General features: G+C 43.1%; 1 protein-coding gene across 7 annotated transcripts in view; it reads left to right on the top strand.

Moving 5' to 3' along the window:
- MRTFB (myocardin related transcription factor B) overlaps nt 1-19,191 on the top strand; it is a 263,949-nt gene that overhangs the window by 219,286 nt on the left and 25,472 nt on the right. For all 7 annotated transcript variants that reach the window (XM_066576199.1, XM_066576201.1, XM_066576205.1 and 4 more), the window contains 6 exons: nt 5,192-5,308; nt 10,671-10,918; nt 12,589-12,736; nt 14,751-15,740; nt 17,572-17,727; nt 18,563-18,721. In XM_066576199.1, coding sequence (XP_066432296.1) covers nt 5,192-5,308; nt 10,671-10,918; nt 12,589-12,736; nt 14,751-15,740; nt 17,572-17,727; nt 18,563-18,721 — 1,818 coding nt within the window. The remainder of the gene's footprint in view (nt 1-5,191; nt 5,309-10,670; nt 10,919-12,588; nt 12,737-14,750; nt 15,741-17,571; nt 17,728-18,562; nt 18,722-19,191) is intronic.

The following is a 19,191-nucleotide window of genomic DNA, read 5'->3' as shown; positions in this document are numbered from 1 at the left end:
CTACTCAGCTACTTAATAGCTTATTAGCGTGCAAATGAAGCCTTTAGCTGAATGCAGTTAAAAGCCCGAGGGCTCTTATCTGCATTCAGTTCCTTTGTTCTCCGACGGGAAACAATGCTATCAGCGCTCCACGTGGAGAACTGCTGATAAGGCTGAAAAACAGATTTTTAGGTTGGACTGAATTTAATGATCAGCTAGCAGTGTACGAAAGGTGCACGATGGCCGTGCGTTCAGATGCAACAATTATCACTCAAGCAATCGTTTTTTAGCAATTTTTGAGCGATCATCGCTCCATGTAAACGGGCCTTTACTCTTAAAGTCGATAGTATTCAGTCAGTCCAAGCTAAAGTACTTTACCAGTGCAAGTCTTCCAAAGGTTTTGCAATCCATAATCGCACGTAGATCTGGAGGAATTGTCTGTACAGACTGTCTCCTCTACTGCCTTTAATATGCGGATGCTTTGAATACAATGCAGAAAAAGTGTCTTTCCCCAGTACAGTACATTGCTGGCCAGACTCTCCTCCTCCGCTTCCATGCCTTCTCTTTAGGCCTAATTTCTTAGCACTGGAAATATTTATTGTGCAATGTTCAGTTTACAAGCATTCCAACTCCTGATTCATAAGGATTAGCGGGATTAGTGGAAATGGGCAGCTATAATGTTTTTCTTTACAGTACTTGGTATATAAAAAGACTGGAATGGAATTCGGAGAGGAAATTACCACATAGGAAACCATTGAACTAAAATCTAGTTGTGGTGACGATAAATAACATTATTGGATTTCTGCTCAAGAGGCATTCCAAGTAATAAGCTACATCATATATGGTACACAGGTGTGTAGTCATTGCGGCACTCTGAATTTGTGGCATATTTTGTAGGGTGTTTAAATCAAGAAGTACATATACTGCACATGTATTAAAAGAGAATTAACTAACCAACAAAAGGATGCAATGTTTAATCGAAAGTTTGGCAATTTTTTGTAGACTTTCTATATCTGTACATGGTGTAGTCAAAAAGACTGATCCAGCGCTATATCTCTGGATTGCACCGTTGAACGGCTCCAAGCATATATAGTAGTAGTAGGAGGCCACTTCCAGTACACTTTCCTTACTTCAGTCAAAGTGGTGGTCCTACGGGACTCAGAGAGACGCGGAAAGAACACACTACGCTTCAACTTTACAATTGGGTTTTACTCTTTCTCTTACTGTGGTCACAAAACTGAAATCAATGTTCCGACTCTCCCAGCAGCCCTTATGCCATAGCATCGTATAGTGCCTTCCTTTTCAAGTATGCTATTGCTATTCATCTAGGACACCAATATTGAGATATAGCACTGGATCAGTCTTTTTGACTACACCCTGTATATAGAGGCTGTACTCCGGTCCTGATCTAGTGCTACACACATCTGATGAGTTGAGGGATTGGGCTCTAACACACACAATACAATCCGTTTTAGGACTTTTCCATATATTGCTGGTTGGATGACACTGACGATCACTCGCTTGACATTTCTAAATGTTTTTTATATAGTGAGCATTTTAAGGAAAAGGTGTGCTCAGATTATTGGAAGCCACACTGGCACAGGAATGATGGGCACTTGACTCTAAGCAGCTTTTCTACTCTGAAGCCATGCGGAATATATTTCAGGCTGCTCCCATGATTATCCCTGTGTCAGTTGAAAAATGAATACCTAGGAATGTAGCTCCCCACCGCACACGTGCCGGGCGGGACCTCCCTTTAGTTCTGCAGTGTCTGGCAGAGATTAAAACTTTCCTTTGACAAAGAAGGTGGCCCGGAGCCAGTCCGGCAGGAGAGCTTGTCCCTACAGAATTCAGACCCCCTAGCGCTTCCAAGAGAGATCTTTCATGCTTTAAACTCTGCGCTGACAACCCCAAGCCACAGTCCTTTGTAGTGTACCGGGGATTACTGCAGAAACATACAAAGATTTGGTGTTAATTAATGGCTCTATGCAATTCGGCATGACTGCTTTATTATTGTGAGTGTGTTTAGGTGCATACATTCTGTTTGTCTTATTGTTTCTATATCTTTTTTTCTGCCACAATACTATTTTTTATTACTTCCTGCAGGTTTCTTTTATATACTGATTCTGCACCATTATAACTAGTGATAGGCTTCGTTATATTTCCTGTGAAATAAAAGTAAATCATTTATAAATTCTGGTTAGACAACTTATTTTAGTATACAACTCATCTATTTTTTAACCTGTTTCCCCAAAAATAAGACCTATCCTGAAAATAAGCCATGCCCTGATTTTTCGGAATTTTTAGGGAGGCTTGAAAATAAGCCTTACCCTGAAAATAAACCCCATAGCTGCATTACATTAAAAAGGGGGGAAAAAAGGAATACAATTATCTAGCATCTCAGTCCAGGTCCCTCCCACTGCTCTCCGGAGCGCTGACTCGCTTCTTGCAGTCCTCAGCCGCTAACAAAAGATCACTTCCTGATTACAGGATTCATAATTCCCACCTCCATGTAGCGATGGTTCTGATTGGTTGAGCAGCGCTCAAGAACCAATCAATGCAGCTCTCGATGAACTAATCACAGCCATTACATTGGTTCATCGAACACTGCATTGATTGGTTCTCGGGCGCTGCTCAGCCAATCAGAGCCATTGCTTCCTGGAGGCAGGATTTATGAATCCCCTAATCAAAAAAAGTAATCTTCTGTGAGCAGCCGAGGACTGCAAGAAGTGCGTCAGAGCTTCAGCGAGTAGCGGGAGGGACCTGGACCGAGTCTGCTAGGTGAGTATAATAAGACATCCCCTGAAAATAAGATCTTGCACCTCTTTTGGGGCAAAAATTAATATAAGACGGGGTCTTATTTTCGGTGAAAAATGGTAGTTATATCTGTTATTAGTATTACAGCTTAAAGGAACACTCCAGGGAAACGGATACAGTGTTTCGCCTGGTGCAGGACACTACTATTAGATACTGTATGAGGCATAACACAATGTATCAAGATCAAGTGGATAGAAAAAAGGACAGAACGGTGCAAGTATGACCCAGGACTCAATTGTAAGTCCTATAAGCTATAGAGGCTGGAGAATGGTTGATCTATAGGTGCTGCTGACCTAGTATCACTGGTGGACCGAAGACCATACTAGGCTCAATTGTGAACAGCAATATTTCAGTGTGAAAACCCCTTTATCAGACAGCTGGACAAATTGATTAGGCAGGAAAATAGTCTCATCGTCCCATAGCGTTTTATAGAATCCTAACCAAAGGCAGCCAGCGGTGTATAGCACGGCCAGGAGGTACATCGCAGATCGCCAGACTCCTAGTGTTTTCTTGGCGTTAGGCGCTGGCGTTGAATAAAGTCTTATCTTGTTCCATTTCACCATGGCACTGTTCATTCTTCCACACGTTCGTCAGGTTGCACCCGACCCCTAGCGCTGCTATGAATAATTACTCTGTTCGGAACATGTCCGCACAATTTTGGAAGAGGTTTTTATCATGGAAATTGAATAAAACACTGTTTTAATTCTGGAATCCACTGAAGCGCCAGAGTTTCTTTTGCTGTTTACGGTGTCCCTGCACCCGGCGGAAAGTGTATCCATGCGCTGAGCTGGCGTTTGGGGTTGCAGAACCCTAGCGTTCTCTTGGCTTCACTGTTCACAGTTAATCTTCTTAGCTTTCCCTGAGGCAGATTTGTCAACCTTTTCTAGAGTCCTGAATGGTAAATATGCCTATTGACACAGTAAGGCTGGGTTCACACAGGGCGGATTCCCGTCGGAAATCTCGCGGTTTGGCCGCAGCAAAAACCGCAAGATCTCCGCCGGGAGAACCGCCGCAGTTTAAGCCGCGGCGGCTTTGGAGCGGCCCGGCCGCTTACTTTTCCGTTGCATAGAGGAGAGTGCGGCTACGACGAAAATAAACAAAAAAGAAAAGTAAATAGACATGCTGCATCTTTTGAAACCGCGGCTGCCGCAGCCGCGGTTTCAGCTGGACTTACCGCAGCGGATTGGCTGTCCCGCGTGGATGAGATTTCTCAGAAATCTCGTCCACATGGCTGGCTAATCCCGAGATTAGCGGCCGCGGGCGGATTTGCCGCGGCGAAATTCTGCGTGGCAAATCCGCCCTGTGTGAACCCAGTCTTAGGGTTTATGTTTTGGGGTTTTGTTTTGGCTACATGGGCTAGTACACAGATCTGCACTACTACTCCATCTACTGAAAAAAACAGCCTCGGCTGTATAGAGAAGATGGAGTGTAAATGGAGCCTTATATGCTTTCCATCAGCTTTTACATTCAGATGGATCTAGGAAAGCTCCCTGTAATGGCCATTATGTTAGCCAAGAATGGTTGAAAAGCAAATAAACCCTCCAACACCTGTTCCCACATGAAAATGTCATGTTTTTTATACTATAGCCACTGTGTTTCTTTGTGGTATAGATGTTATTTTTGCATATTGCTACCAAAGCACAATGAGTATGCTTAAAGGTATATACCCTTTATAAGAAGAAAGGCCTCTCTTTATACCAGTCATGTTCCCACCTCAATATATACATATATACTGGATCAGTGCACAGTGCATTGCCAATTAGGACCCATGTATACAGACGGTTGATGCGAAGGGGTTAAAAGACGTCCTGTATTTGACTAACTCAAGAACTTACAGATGTTTTTGTTCTATTTTATACTGAATTACTTGTTAATGATGCCCCACTACAAACCGTAATGCGATTCATGTGTCACTTGCATCATAATGAAGTTAAAAGATTATGTGAAGTTAAAGTAAATGTCTTGCATGTGCTTTTCATCTGCGTCTTGTATTCGTTACATCTTTGGCTTAGTTCCTTATACAATATAAAAACCGAGTGGGAAGACCTTCCTACACAAAAAAAGGGAACAATTAGTAATACTGGCATATGACAAATGTCAGCTCTGTTTTTACAAGGCTACACTATGGTTTAATTAGTGTGCTACAAATCTATACTGCCAAAAGCATTGTTCACGGCGTCATCCAGAGTCAAGGAAACACAAGTGCATGTCCGCCATATGCTCCTTGCATAGAATATTACATTTTGCTAGACTTTGGGTTTGTGTTCAGTATTACTTTTTGTGGTTAGATTTGTATTTTTTTAATCCAACAGAGAAATGTACAAGCGAGGTATAGTATCTCCTGTTAGTTGTTTACCACAGGGATGAGACTCACCGTTACAATGTTTCCTTGCAGTGCCAAGCATTAACTTCACCTCTGCCAGAGATTTTCAAGCCTATTCCTGCTGTTGAACCTCCTTCACGATCCCCTGCACCAATTACAGTCTTGAAGCCTGGGCCCACACTGGTTAAGGTACAGTAAATCCTTATTTATCATATCATAGTGCCCGGTAGCATAATACATTAACCGTGATTTACTGTAGATTGAAAAAGGACATTTGAACCCCCAAGTAGAAAAAGTAAATTTTAAGGGAACCTGTCACCTCATATTTGTACTATTAACTAAGGCCCCCCGTCCACGGACGTGATTTCACCGGCAGTAAATCGCCGGCAAATCACGCTGTCTGAAGCTTCCCATAGCATTGCGATTCTCCGCTTGCGGCCAGCAATTCGTAGCATGCTGCGAATTGCCGCTATTCTCCGCTGTCAGCCTATCTGTCAGATAGGCTGACAGCGGAGATCTGTCTGCTGGCTCCTGCTCCCGGGCGGATACCACCGCGGGATACTGCAACGCCCGTGGACAGGGGGCCTAAGTTATAGCGCTTATTAGGCAGGGAATGGGGAAGTCCAGGGGTGTAATTTTTATACTTACTGGGGTCTCCATTCCCACTCTGCAGCTGGGAAAGTCATCGCTCTGTCTATCACTATGATTCTTCATTGAGTCCGTGTACGTGCACTCCCATAAAGAACAGTGGCAAGTGTGCTCATACAGTGAATGAAAAGAGTCACGCTGATAGTCAGAGTGCCAACTTCAACCTGCGACAACGTAGGGACGCGGAGCCGGTAAGTGTAAAAATTACACCATCTGACTTAGCAGGACTTTCCTTTTAACCAATTCCTACTTTATAATGCAATGGTGACTGTAGACTGGGATAAACCTGTGCAGGTTCGTAACACCTATCAGATGTAGAGTTCAGTGACGGCACCAACTGTACCCAGGTGAAGATGGTGAGTACCAGGGTGGGATGGATCCTTATTTCCCTGTGAGATTATTGCAGGTCCATTTCAGTGCCTTGCAGAAAGTCTTGCAAAATCGGTGTTTATGGGATTATGCCCATAGATTAATTTCTAGTTGCAGTATCCTATTAAGGTCATCTTGGCCAATTATGGCATATATGCAAGATATGTCATAAATGCCCAATATGTGTAGATCCTATACCTGTTAGGAAAACAGACGTCCTGTCACTCCCACTTGGCAATTAAATGGAATTTCTCACTGGGTTAGTGCTGCCCTATCTGATTTGAGCAATGTGTGACTTAGGCCTCCTGCACACGGGCAGAAATTCTGCGGCGGGATTTCCCGCAGAATTTCCGCCCGTGGAAGCTGCCATAGGATTGCTTTTGAAAACGCAATCCTAGGCAGACGGCCGTGATTTTGTCTGCGTGAAATCACGTGCAGAAAACAAATCACGGCATGCTCTATTTCTCTGTGGGTTTCGCAGAGGCCTGCACAGATATATCACTCCCCCGCTCCGCTCTGCACATGCACCAGTTAGCCGGCACATCATAGAGCCGGAGCCGTGGGAGAGGTGAGCGCTGCACTGGTCCCTGCAGGTGCTCGGGTCGGGTCCCGCTGCGAGAATTCTTGCAGCGGGATCTGACCCGGCCGTCTACAGGCCACCTTATGTGTCAATATGGTATATAAATCCTCTCAGTGATATGCACCCCATCTGGAGTCCTCCATGTTCATGAGCTGCAGGCAAACCCCGCCCGTTCCTGATTGACATCTTTCTCCCTATACATAGTAATAGGGAGAAAGCTGCTAATCAGTGGGAGGAGCTCACTGCTGAGGACTCCTCGGTCAGCTCGCACTGTACTGAATTAACAGAGGTTTTATAAAAACTGCCTTATGTTGACATATCGCTGAAATCGGAGTGTCTATCACTACTTTATGGCCAATGTAATCCTGGTGACAGATTCCTTTTAACAGTAGTTACTTATACTATGAAAGTCATGGGAAAATCTGAACCAGCAGTGCTGTGTTTAAGATGGGAATACCCCTTTAAGGGATTGTTATCCTTAAAAGTTTGTACTCCACCGTCACTAATTCTCAATTTTAGGGAACACCAATCAAGAAGAGGAAGCGTGACCATGGGTCTTCTCTGAAAACAAAGTACTTATAGTGTGCTGTTATGACCAATCATGGAAGTCATGTCACTGCTGTCCTTCATGGGGTTCTTATGCCACACACATGAAAAGCCTCGTGCTCATTGTTTGCAGCTTAGTGGTTGAAGGATGGCATTCAGTTGGAGCTGTAGTTTTCTCCAGCTCGAATATATTTTAGCTTTGAATGAAGAGAATAGAAATGCCAGCAGCTCTTTGTTTCACATGAACCAGCCATATTTATATAGGAATAAAGCAAGGACTGAGATGAAAGTGTCAAAGAATCATTGTCCCATATAGATGCATTGCATAACAGATGCACAGTATGGAGCTTGGCAATGCTGAATGGCGGTGGCAGGGTGCCTCTGATCTGCAGAACTATATTAAATGAGCTGTCCCAAGACGATATATTAATTTCCTCTGGAGCCCGTAAAACATTTTGTTCAGTTGGAATCATTTTTGCAAAAGAAAACAGTCTAAATATTAGTTTTATATACTTGTTATGGCGCCCCGTGCTGTTCCTCTAAAGCTCCACATTATTGGGCTTATTTACTATTCAAATTACGAGTTTTCTGGTACAAATTATACCAGAAAACTGTCTTGCATGTGTCACATTTACTGTTTTCACTTTTTAGACACTTTTGAGCAGTTTTACCAACTTGTCTAAAAAAGGGGTGTGGTGTAAAGTTCGCCAAATTACCACTAATTACACCAAATGTTTGGAGCATTTTTTGGCACAGACGTAGCCAATTAATAAGGGGTCTCAAGTTAGAGTAGACAGTCTGAAAATTTGAAAGATCTATCATTCAGCAGAGCCACTATGATAAATCTGGCACATTTTAAGACTGTCTAGTCTGAGTTTGCACTGTCTAACCTTTAGATAATAGTACATAAGCCCCAGTAAGTCCAGTGCTGGTTAGAAGTTGCTTCTGGTGTATTCATTCTTGTGGACTGCACAATAGCAAGAATCACTCCACTGCCCATGTACAAGAGGATCCAGCTGTGGGACTGAGCATGTGTGACCACCAGCACTGGACACATGAAGTAGACCTTTAGAGAGGGAATCTAAAGAACAGCATGGGGCTCCATATCAACTATGTGGCAGCAGTGTATATTCCCAAAAGCATTTTTTTAAAGGGCCACTGTGACAAAAATACATTTTCCCATGTCTGTCTCCCTCAACTGATTGCGTGTTGCATTCTGGAGCTCTCTTCTGTGTATTCTGGTCACTTCCCTGCAGTGTTGCCCCCTGTCTGATACTTAAAGGCACCATCTTAAGGCTGAGATTTTTTTACTTTGTTTCACATCAATCCCATGATGCATTAGCTAAAGCTATACCATTCTGCCTGATGTGGGACAGTTTAATTCTTATTACCCTCTGTATTCACCTATATAAGCTACAGACCGTAAGTATACAGTTAGGAGGATGAGCTGTGATCTCCTCTATTATCACTGTGTAACAGGAGCTGTGTGATCATCATCAGTAACGTGACAGGAGTGTCTGTGGAGGCAGTTTCTGTGGTAGATCCATGTAACAGCATCACACAAACTGAGATCTGACTAGAAAATGAACACATTACCCCAAGTAGATCTGAGCTGTCAAAACTGAGATCACATGATCATCTGATGAAAAAGAGGCTGACCGTTTCAGACAGAAAAAAAATAACTAACCAAGTTAACACTGGCTCACATATATATACTGGGGGGTAGCTATGTAATGAATGAATAAAAAATCACTAGAGTGGCCCTTTAAATGCTTACAAATAGAAACTAATTATTTTACAATGATGTAACCAAAAAAAGGTACTTAGGCTCGGTGCACACGGCCGTAACTACAACAGTGAGGCACATTTGCGCATTCAGAGGCTTTGCATGTCCCATTTCTTGTTTGTGAAACGGCCAGGAATGAGACATGCCATGAGTTGTTTTCATGTGGAGCATGGGTCTGTATGATGTTGGATTCATGTGCATAGCCTCATAGGCTATAATGGTGTGCTGTCCATGGAATTACACAGATTGTACACAGCATGAGAATATGGCCATGTACATCCAGCCTTAATATAATTATGGGAGGCTGAAGACAATGACTGTAAGGTTCTGCAGCAATGGCTAATAAAATGATGCCTTTGGCTGTTGCATAACTTAAAACTTAACTGTTTTGGAAAACTTAGTAACCTGTAGGCCATCTTCAGACAGGACACTTTGGGCTGTGTGTACGTATAGTATGCATTGGTAATCTAAGACCCTACACACTCCTCCGACTGGCCGGTGATGCTCAGGTGGACAGCACTGACCAATCAAAGCAGCGTGTAGTATCTTAGACTAATGCACAGTGTACATCGGGTAGTAAGAGAAGCGGTGTGGCCAACTTTGCTTGTTCAGGATGGGAGGGTTTTGTGGGAAAGATAATAAGTTCTATCATTCTGAATTGCATGTTATAGCATAGCTATTTTCCCCTAGAACTCAATGGAGATTGTACATGGGTGTGCTGCGTACCCCCATGGTCTGCATATGGCATTGTGCCGTATATGAGCCTTTAAGCTGCACATATATTTTAGATAGCTCTTGGCCAAATACTTGTTTGGCCAACAGCTGTTTCTCTTGACCCCTCTATATGAAGGCATGCTCAACCTGGCTAAGTGATCATGGGGCAGAAAGCTGCTGCCAGACACCTCTGGTTGGGGCTGCTCTCCGAAGTACAAAGGGGTGGAGCAGTTGATCTTCTTGATCCTCATCTCCCTCAAACATCTGCCGTCTGCAGGGGGTCAGAGGCTGCTATACACATTAGATGATCATCTGGTCCTGCCGAAATTAGCAGGTTTGGATCTAATGTGTATGGCCACACTTAGTGATAGTCATTCAGTGAATGGAGGCAGAGCACACCAGTAAACTCTTCTGGCACCCTATTCAATGCAAACAGGCAGTCGTTCAGAGATGAGTGACTACCTGTTTATACTGAGCGAGAAGTCTTTTGCTACTCGTTCTATTTCAGTGAGCTGGGACAGAAGAGCTAGTGACTACTGAGCGACTTCTTGCTCAGTACCCTGCTGGGTGCCGTGTTTACCGCAGCTGACAGTTGCCCATAATCACTCTTTTGAGTGATTATTCAGGTGACTATTGGCCCTCTTAAAACTACCCTTAGTCATACAGCGAGGTTGACCGAATGTTTGCATGCATTTTCTTTCATTAATAACCCCCTAGCCAGCAGCATGTAGATATGAAAGGGACAGTCACCAGTCACTACTGAAGAAGTCACACAAGGAACCCGTCACTTCTCTGGGTAAATGGTTTTGCCAATAACAGCTAGAAAGAAATTTCTGGAAGAGTGCCTCTGTGTCTTTAGGTTTACTGCATTATCTGTAATGGTAACATGTCATATGATTTCCAAACAGCAAAGTCAACCGAAGAACGCAAATGACAAGCCACGCAGTAAGAAGTCAAAGGAGCCCAAACCACGGGTGAAAAAGCTGAAATACCACCAATATATTCCACCGGACCAGAAAGGAGAGAAATTAGAACCGGAGATGGATTCTAACTATGCTCGCCTCCTGCAACAGCAGCAGCTCTTCCTTCAGCTCCAGATCCTGAGCCAACAACAGCAGCACTACAACTACCAGACCATCCTACCAGCACCCCTCAAGTACGTCCTTCCACTGGCGGGCCCATAGCATCAGCCTGGCTCTCTTTCTTCATTTCACTAAAAATAACAGCCCTGCTGGCATGTTCCCAGCAGTTAGATGACTCACATCCATATGCACTGCGCTGTTGATCTGCAAGAAGTTGACATTAAGACTGTAAAACTTTGATAATCCAGCATGCGGAGGAGCCGAGAGTTGCAGGATTATGAGATTTTCTGGATCATTGAATATTTTAATATTAGACTCTAGTCTCTGGCCTCTGCAAATACAATTTCTACGCTGTTGGCCCAGTGGTTATTTCCTGTTAAACCAGCATCGGGGCTGTTTTTGTTGGATGCCGGAGCAAGAGAAACGCCGTCAGGTTCTAGATTAATGGAATTTTCCTATTTACAGAAATAATGCAGGGTGATCTAAAAGTCTCCATACATAATTAATAGATTATTCCCTATTTCAGGAGACTTGAATCACCCTTATGTTTAAAATAAGTTATTTCTGTTCTGCACGTTGGTATAAGGTCGGGACTATATGGAGCTTGACACACCAACTGTAATGTTAGGGCTCTATGGGAACACAGTTTTGCTTCTGCGTTAAGGCAAAATCCTGACAATAACACAACTCGAGTGAGATCTTAATGTTTTCCTTGGGGAGAAACTAGAACTAATCTGACTTGGTGCAGGGACACCGTGGGGTGCGCAGACTTCAAGGAACCCTGGAAAAACATGTGCAAATACAAAAGAACAATAGGGGGCAGTAGTGTCTGTTGAAATACTATTCATCATGAAGGTGAAAGAACTTATTTCAGGGTTAAGGTGCGTTTATACGGAACGATTATCGGTAAAAACAATCGCTGGATTGTTCAAATTTGAACGTTAATTATTCAATGCAAACACGGCCAAAGATCGGACAATAATTCGGTTATCGTTTATTGACCGATCGGTCAGTCTTTCCTATTCACTTTATGCGCAAACGATTTATCTGTCTGTATAAACAGGCTGCGCAAGTGAACTCTGACATTAGTTGTGCAAATGATAAGTCACTCCGTCTGGAAGCACCCTTACTTATTACCCTTTATAGGGTATTACCGCAGGGTAGCAAGTAACCCTGAAACGCATTGCAAGCTGGTGGGTATCGCCCCTGCTTGCGCTGAATAGGGTTTGAACTGCCCCTCCAGAAAGTTAGTCAGTGGTTCTTGCACCTCCTGCCCCCTGAGAGGAGCTGTTGTGTTATCTGCATGTTGCTTGTACCGAGCCCCTATGGTTTACGGGTTGGAAGCGCCCTTCTTGTGTGGATGTCCTGGGCATCCAGTGAAAACTAGAAGCTTATTGATTATGGTTTCTTGGTTTCTAATGCGAGGGTTGATCAGCACTGGGTGAATGTAGTTGTCTGTGTTTCTTGGCAGATATCATTAGGGGGTGCCTAATACCTAGACCTATAGGTGCCCATGCATCTGCTACTAGTACACACTAGTACTCCAGCTCTGGGGCTGCTGTTTTATAATATGTGCTCTGGAGACTTCAAATGTTTTTGTTTTTTTTGTTTTTTTTTAATTAAAGCTACAGAACACCTTTTAACAGTTTCTGAAAACAAGTTCCAGTTTTATATTGATAGTTTGTAAGTAAATGCAATTAATAAGATGTCCTAGTAATGCATGTTTTTGTTCTTCACTCTCTAGGACTTTGAATGACAAACCAAACAATGGAAACTGCATAACCAGCAATGTGAATACCAGCATTTCCTCTGCCCAAAACCTCACCAACAGACAGAACAACATCCCATTTAAAAAGGCAGGACCGCTACCTTCCAATCTGGATGATATGAAGGTAATGCAGAAGCAATGTGCGGTACAAGTAACCGCATTTCAAAAGTGTAATGAGCACTGATCAATGAGATATGTTGATCGGCACTCGTCTACATGGGCAGAGAATCGCTGGTAAGGGGATGAATGAGCCTTACTACAGGGAATATTTAGGCTGGTTGAAAAGCAACAATCAACCAAAGACTGTTTATCAACTGATCGTTGTCCCTTTTACCTGGTCCACAATTGGGCAAATGTTCATGCCTGATTGTCACCTGTGTTAAAGGGCGTTAAGGCTAGCTATGGGATGGTGTCTGTTAGAGAGACGTGACATACTTTCCCAGGTCTACCATAGAGGAACAGAGCAGGAGAGTTTCTACTACAGAAAGCAGCCTCCTAGACAGATATTTGCCTGAACTGAGGTCTCTAAAGCTGGCTGGGTACATCAGATAATGATGTAAACCACAATACATTATATTGTGTCTAGGGGAAACCAGAATCGGGTGTATTGAATTTTAGCATGACCAGTCCTTTGTCAACCCAAGAAATAAGCATTGGCAAAGATGTATTTTTACGGGGGGTCAGGGAAGATTGTGTCAGGTGACACCTGCATTGTATATTACTGGCGTAGGTCCCTAATGTTCTAACTTCCAGTTTACAAAATTGTCATGGTGGCACCTTGAAATTTTTAACACTTGTACAGTTGAACGTACCTGCTTAATCTAGAAATGTAACCCTTTGCAATCCAATTTTAGATTCGGGGTTTCCTAAAAGGCTTTCTCCTTTTGCTGTTATACAATGGTGCCATCTGCTGGCTAAAGCCACTGTGTGTGCGCCAGAGAGGCTCCGACAGCGGAGTGGCTGGCAATAGACGGTAAGAATACCCTGTCGGATGTCTTCATGCCTTGGAGCTGTACAAGCTTCAATCAGAATGTAGGAAGACGTCAGACAGTGGATTGGAAAGGGTTAAAGTATAATTTTACAAAACATTTGGCTTATATTGTTAAGTGTTATTTCCAATGTTAACATAGCAGTTCCCTTGGAGTTGGAACAATGTTCTAACCACATGAATTGCTACAGACTAAAACATGTTCTAACTCCTGGTCTTGGCTCACTATTTGATATGATGACTTTAGTAAGGGCATAGCCTGCAGTCCTGAAAAACCTCAAAATCAAAAAAGGATAACTTTTGCATAGGAAGACACTGTTCACATCGGAGTTATACATTGTTTCACAAGTATTACAAGTAATGTTAACTGAAAAGTAACACTAACTGTAAACAATGTTCACTTCAGAAGAGCCTCCCAACATGCCCTGTGCCGTCTTTTAGCTTATGGACTTTGGGTTTGTTAGTGTTCAGCTTTGTAACTGGAAGAAGTTTTCTATCACCATCTATTGCTATTGGCTGCAGCAGTCACATGTCCTGGTCAGCGGCAACCAGCAAGAATAAACTGCTTGTGAAGCAATTTTAGGCAGTGACAAACCCCTTTAACAACTATTTGCTGTTGTTTTACACCACTTGCTACTCCACTTTCCACCCTCAACAATGACATTACATTTTAAAACATTTTTTTGTTGTCCTGCTGAATTTTGATTGCGATATGAGATTTGGCCTGATCAAAATAAGGGTTAATTATGGTTTTATTGTTTTTGTGTGAGTTTTTGTATTAAAAGAAAAAAAAAAGTAAACCAATAAGACGGCTTCCTTTTTCTGCAGAGTCTAAGGGTGCTTTTACCCGGGCTGATCTGTTCTTGGACACTGTATTTTGGGAATTGTCCCATTTTTCTGCATGGTCATAGGGGGATGAGTGCCGTCTGGGTTTGTATATTTTCATGGTTGCCATAGTTAAAGTAGGCAGGTTTATACATAATACAATCGCCTACCACTCAAGATGAAATGTAGCCTGAGTGATGTATAAAATCAGTACAGGCTGAGCAAGCTGGACACATTTACACGGGGCTGCGAAGGATATACAGGGAATAAGAAAACAATGGTAACGTCTTATTTTTTCTCTCTTTTTATCATATCGTCTTTGTAGGTTGCAGAACTTAAAATGGAGTTAAAACTGAGAGGCTTACCAGTATCCGGGACGAAAACTGATCTCATTGAACGACTGAAGCCGTACCAGGACTTAAACAATAACGGTGTCAGTGTTAATAGTGCCACAATTGTAACCAGCACTGCCACCACTGCAGTCCCCAGTAGTGGCGCAGAGGACGCTACAATGGCATTTACCACTGTTGCCGTAAGTAACTCTGCATCCAGTTTGAGTTCAGAAGTATCCTCCACTTCAAATGGAAGCAGCCAGCCAACGTTGGATGGCATCAATTCTCCATTACCCATGTCTCCCGCCCCTTCTGAGCAATCCAACTTCAGCGCTGAAGACACTACCATGACTGACACCTTTGCCGAGATTATGACCATGGTGTCTCCTTCCCAGTTTATGAACACCTCACCTATGAAGATCAATATAAACGAGGATAGCATGGGGTCAACCATTGTAACCACTACAAACATGGATTTGGATGCTGCCGAGAAGGACCGCAAGCTTCAAGAAAAAGAAAAGCAGATCGAGGAGCTGAAACGGAAACTAGAACAGGAACAAAAGCTTGTCGAAGTGCTGAAAATGCAACTTGAGGTGGAAAAGCGGGGCCAGCAACAACCGTGCTCCAACGTCCTGGTCAATGTGGATCAGAAGCATTTCAGTGCAAAAATTAAGGAGGAAAACATGTCCGACTGCCAGAATTCTGCCCCGACTGTCCTGAGTGGCCACTTGATAGGACAACCTACAGTGACCACCGGCGGCCAGAGTATTATTGCCAACAACACTGTAGTTATCAAACATGAAGTTCCTTTAGCCAACCCCGAACATCAGAATATTATCCAGCAGTTTTATGTAACATCTCAAAGGACACCTCAAGCTGCAGTGGTGGCCCAGCCTCAGGCACTACTGACTACACCGACTGCTCAGATTCTGCTGCCTGTCTCCATCAAAACCACCAATGGAATGCAGCTATCCATGGTTCAGGTGCGTTGTTTTTGGGTGTGTTCTATTCTACGAAGGTAGATTCAGACTCCCTTTTAGGCATTTAAAATCTAATTCTATCCTTGAATTTTCTGTGCTCCTAACCCGGTGGCACCTAAAGCTGTTCAACTCCAGTAGCTGACCTCTCCAACTGTTCCTATCATAAGACGGCTATCCATTTCTAGTATGGTTTGACTATGAAGATGTTTCTTTGTAGATCTGATTGTAGATGAAATGCAGGACAACCAGGTTACAATCAGATCTGTGATAAAGGCAAATTTTTCGTATGGTTTACCATTAATGTGTAAATGGGTCACAGCACAACTTATGTTATAGGTTCATTTGCCTCATTTATTAGCATTTATACTCTCAGCTCAATAGGAGCTGTGGCTTCATTACCAACCTGGACCACTGCGATGCGTACCGAGCTGTCAGCTTGCACTTCCGTACATAGTACATAAGGCTAAAAAAAGACATATGTCCATCTAGTTCAGCCTCTTACCTCCCCCCCCCCCCCTTCTCCTACAATGTTGATCCAGAGTAAGGCCAAAACCGCAAATGAGGTAGAAGCCAATTTACCTCATTTTGGTTGGAAAAAATTATAAGTCTTCGGGCCAGCGTGTGCACAGCACTGTGGAAAGAGTTTGGTTTTTAATGCCGATTGCAATCTTCGGTGGGTTCCGTAGCTTCAAGTGAAACTTTGCTACATCTGCATTAGTAGGAGTTTCAGTAAGATCACATTTTAGTCATCGTGGAATGTCAATACTTCTGGTATATGTGCCAGTAAAGCTCCCAGTACATACGCCACCCCCATTGACCCTACAGAGGCCAATAGTGTCTCCTATTGGCCTCTCTTAGGGAGATTAGCATGGGCATAGCGTTTTCTTTCCTTTACTGTATATAAAAGTGGAGCCGACTGCAATTTCCTATACTATGGATCAGCAGAAGACGGTATACGGCAGAGTAAATGGTTTTTAAACCTTGTGGGCAATGGCTGAATGTATGTCACTATATGGCTATACACTGGCGTACCTCAGAGGGTTACGTTGGGGAATAGCCCTGTGGTACCAATTGCATGATGTGAACAGAGCCTAATATATACCCAGTTCCTAGAGGTGAGTTATTACAAGGACTCTACCTTTAATAAGGCTCTGTTTATATCTCTGGTTTGGATTTCCTTTGTGTGACTGCATAATAGGAGCTGAATAACAAAAAAGTTCCAAATGAACACATGATAGACCCAGATGATGTTCAGCAGACCCCATTGACTATAATGAGGTCCGTTGCATTTTTGCTATGCCACCCAGCATTTTACCGGACAGAATAGCGCTGCATGCTGCTGTGTTATGGTAGTTTGTGTGGAACTTTGCACTAAATCTGCATCGGGGGCTCCTGATGATCTCTAATGTAGATGTGAACAGAACCGACATCGGTGCCAATGGCAAGATAATACATACTCCGCAATTGGCTTAATTAACAACTGATGATAAAAAGACATCCATGTTGGGATTCCCATGATCTGTGCACCTCTCCAATGAAATGGGGTCCAAATTCGACAACCAGTTTACTATACTATTGGTCATTTAGCCTTCACTGCCAAAATTCAGGACTTCACTTGTCCATATCCCCATATCCTTCACGTTTCTCATAGCCACAGTTCCGCACCGATAGATTCCCTATGAAGGTGCTCATAGAAGTAAAAAGTGGATTTGTGTTAGTGAATTGCAACCTTCTTTTCCGTGAGGGCAAATGAACTGGAATTGGATAAATGGCTTCACCCTTACTTACAATCTCCTGTCTATGGGATATTCTCATGTTTGCTTGTTCTCCTTAGGCTCCGCCACAACCACCAAGTACATCTCAGCCTTCAGTTTTGAATTCTACCCCTGCTACTCTCGTCCAAGCACCATCCGCTCAGAAACCGCCTACCCCGGTGGCACAAGAGAAGTTTACACCACACCTACTCAACCAGAACCCACAGCCCAGAAAGGTTTGTCATTCATAGAGACTGGTAGAAATGGCTATGGTCAGGTTGTTCCGTTCACATGAAGGTTTACGTGCATTAGGCTGTATGCACACGGATGATGTTTGAGTTGCGCACGGTATTTTCAGGCAACACCGTGGACACCCTGTCCGGTGCGTGGGGCACCAAACAGTACATGACTTAATCTTGTCCTACAATAAGGGATACTGCATTTTTTTTTTTTACTCAAGACTCTATTGGTCCGAGTAAAAAGAAGCCCACGTGAATACACCCATGTCAGCGAGTGGGTTCTATTTCCTTCTGATTTCAGACTGATTTTTTAGTTATTTTTTTTGTCTGAAAATCGATGGGGAAAATTATTCATGTGAGTATACCCTTAAACAGACTTGTTTTTTCCCCCATGAAAAATGTATTACATGTTATGTCCAGCAGGGGGAGATGGTGCACTCAGTTGTTTAATACAGATGAACAGTTACAGCTGTGTAGCACAGACGGTGATAGTAGTCAGTATTACAGGGTCAGCTCTAATTGCTTAATTCAAGTGCCCCCTTCCATTCACACACATTAAGGCTAAAATAGTCCGGTGCTGAATATGTACGACAGCAATATGTACACATAGTTTAGTATATGTTTCCACATATGAAAACCCTTTGGATAATTATACACTGTATAAGAAAGCCAGAGTTGCACCTCTCTGCCGCACACAGCAGCCATGCTGCTCCCAGTGCCGGACAGGATATGCACCTGCAGAACCTCTTTGCTAAGATCGAGTGCTGCTGTAATCCTGCAGTCTTGTCTATGTCTTGAAGTATAATTTCTGTCTTGTGATTCTTAACCATAGGTCTGCCCACCTGCAACATCAAACAACGTGTTTTCGTATCAACAAAACCCGGTCACTTCAGTTCCTCCATCATTCAAGAATAATGTAGTTACTACTTCCCAGTCTGCAAGAACACAGCAAGCTGCTCCCGTACAGAACGGGCCGTCTTCACTTCATGAGGTTAGACATTAAATGTTGGAGTGCGCACATTGTGACATGCAATTCTCAGCACACACCATAATCACATTAGCCTTTTGAAATTGTACTCCATCATATTTGCAAACGTTTTAAGTTCAGCACCGTGGGTCACCGCCGTAACATGGTATCAATGGTGACTTCACATCTATGGGAAGCTATTGGCCTCTATGGCCATATAATGCAGGATGATACATCTCAATTAAATATATCACTGGGACACCAGTGACCTTCCGCCCACGAGAGCTGTTGGATTTAAAAGGCGAGTATATTAGAATTTTTTTTTTTTTTTTTTACATTTTGAGTCACTGTAGGGGATGGAAAGTTTAAACTTTCCATTGAGTGTTCCACTTCCTCATCGGTTTCAAGATCTGTTCCTGCTGCCAGTGAATAAAAAGTATCACTTACCGTTAGGCTAAAACCTGTCCTGCTAATGTGACGCGCACGTCTATTTA

The sequence above is a fragment of the Eleutherodactylus coqui genome, chromosome 8 (genome assembly GCF_035609145.1).
Source record: "Eleutherodactylus coqui strain aEleCoq1 chromosome 8, aEleCoq1.hap1, whole genome shotgun sequence".
Classification (NCBI taxonomy): domain Eukaryota; kingdom Metazoa; phylum Chordata; class Amphibia; order Anura; family Eleutherodactylidae; genus Eleutherodactylus; species Eleutherodactylus coqui.
This window is presented reverse-complemented; position numbering and strand designations above follow the sequence as displayed.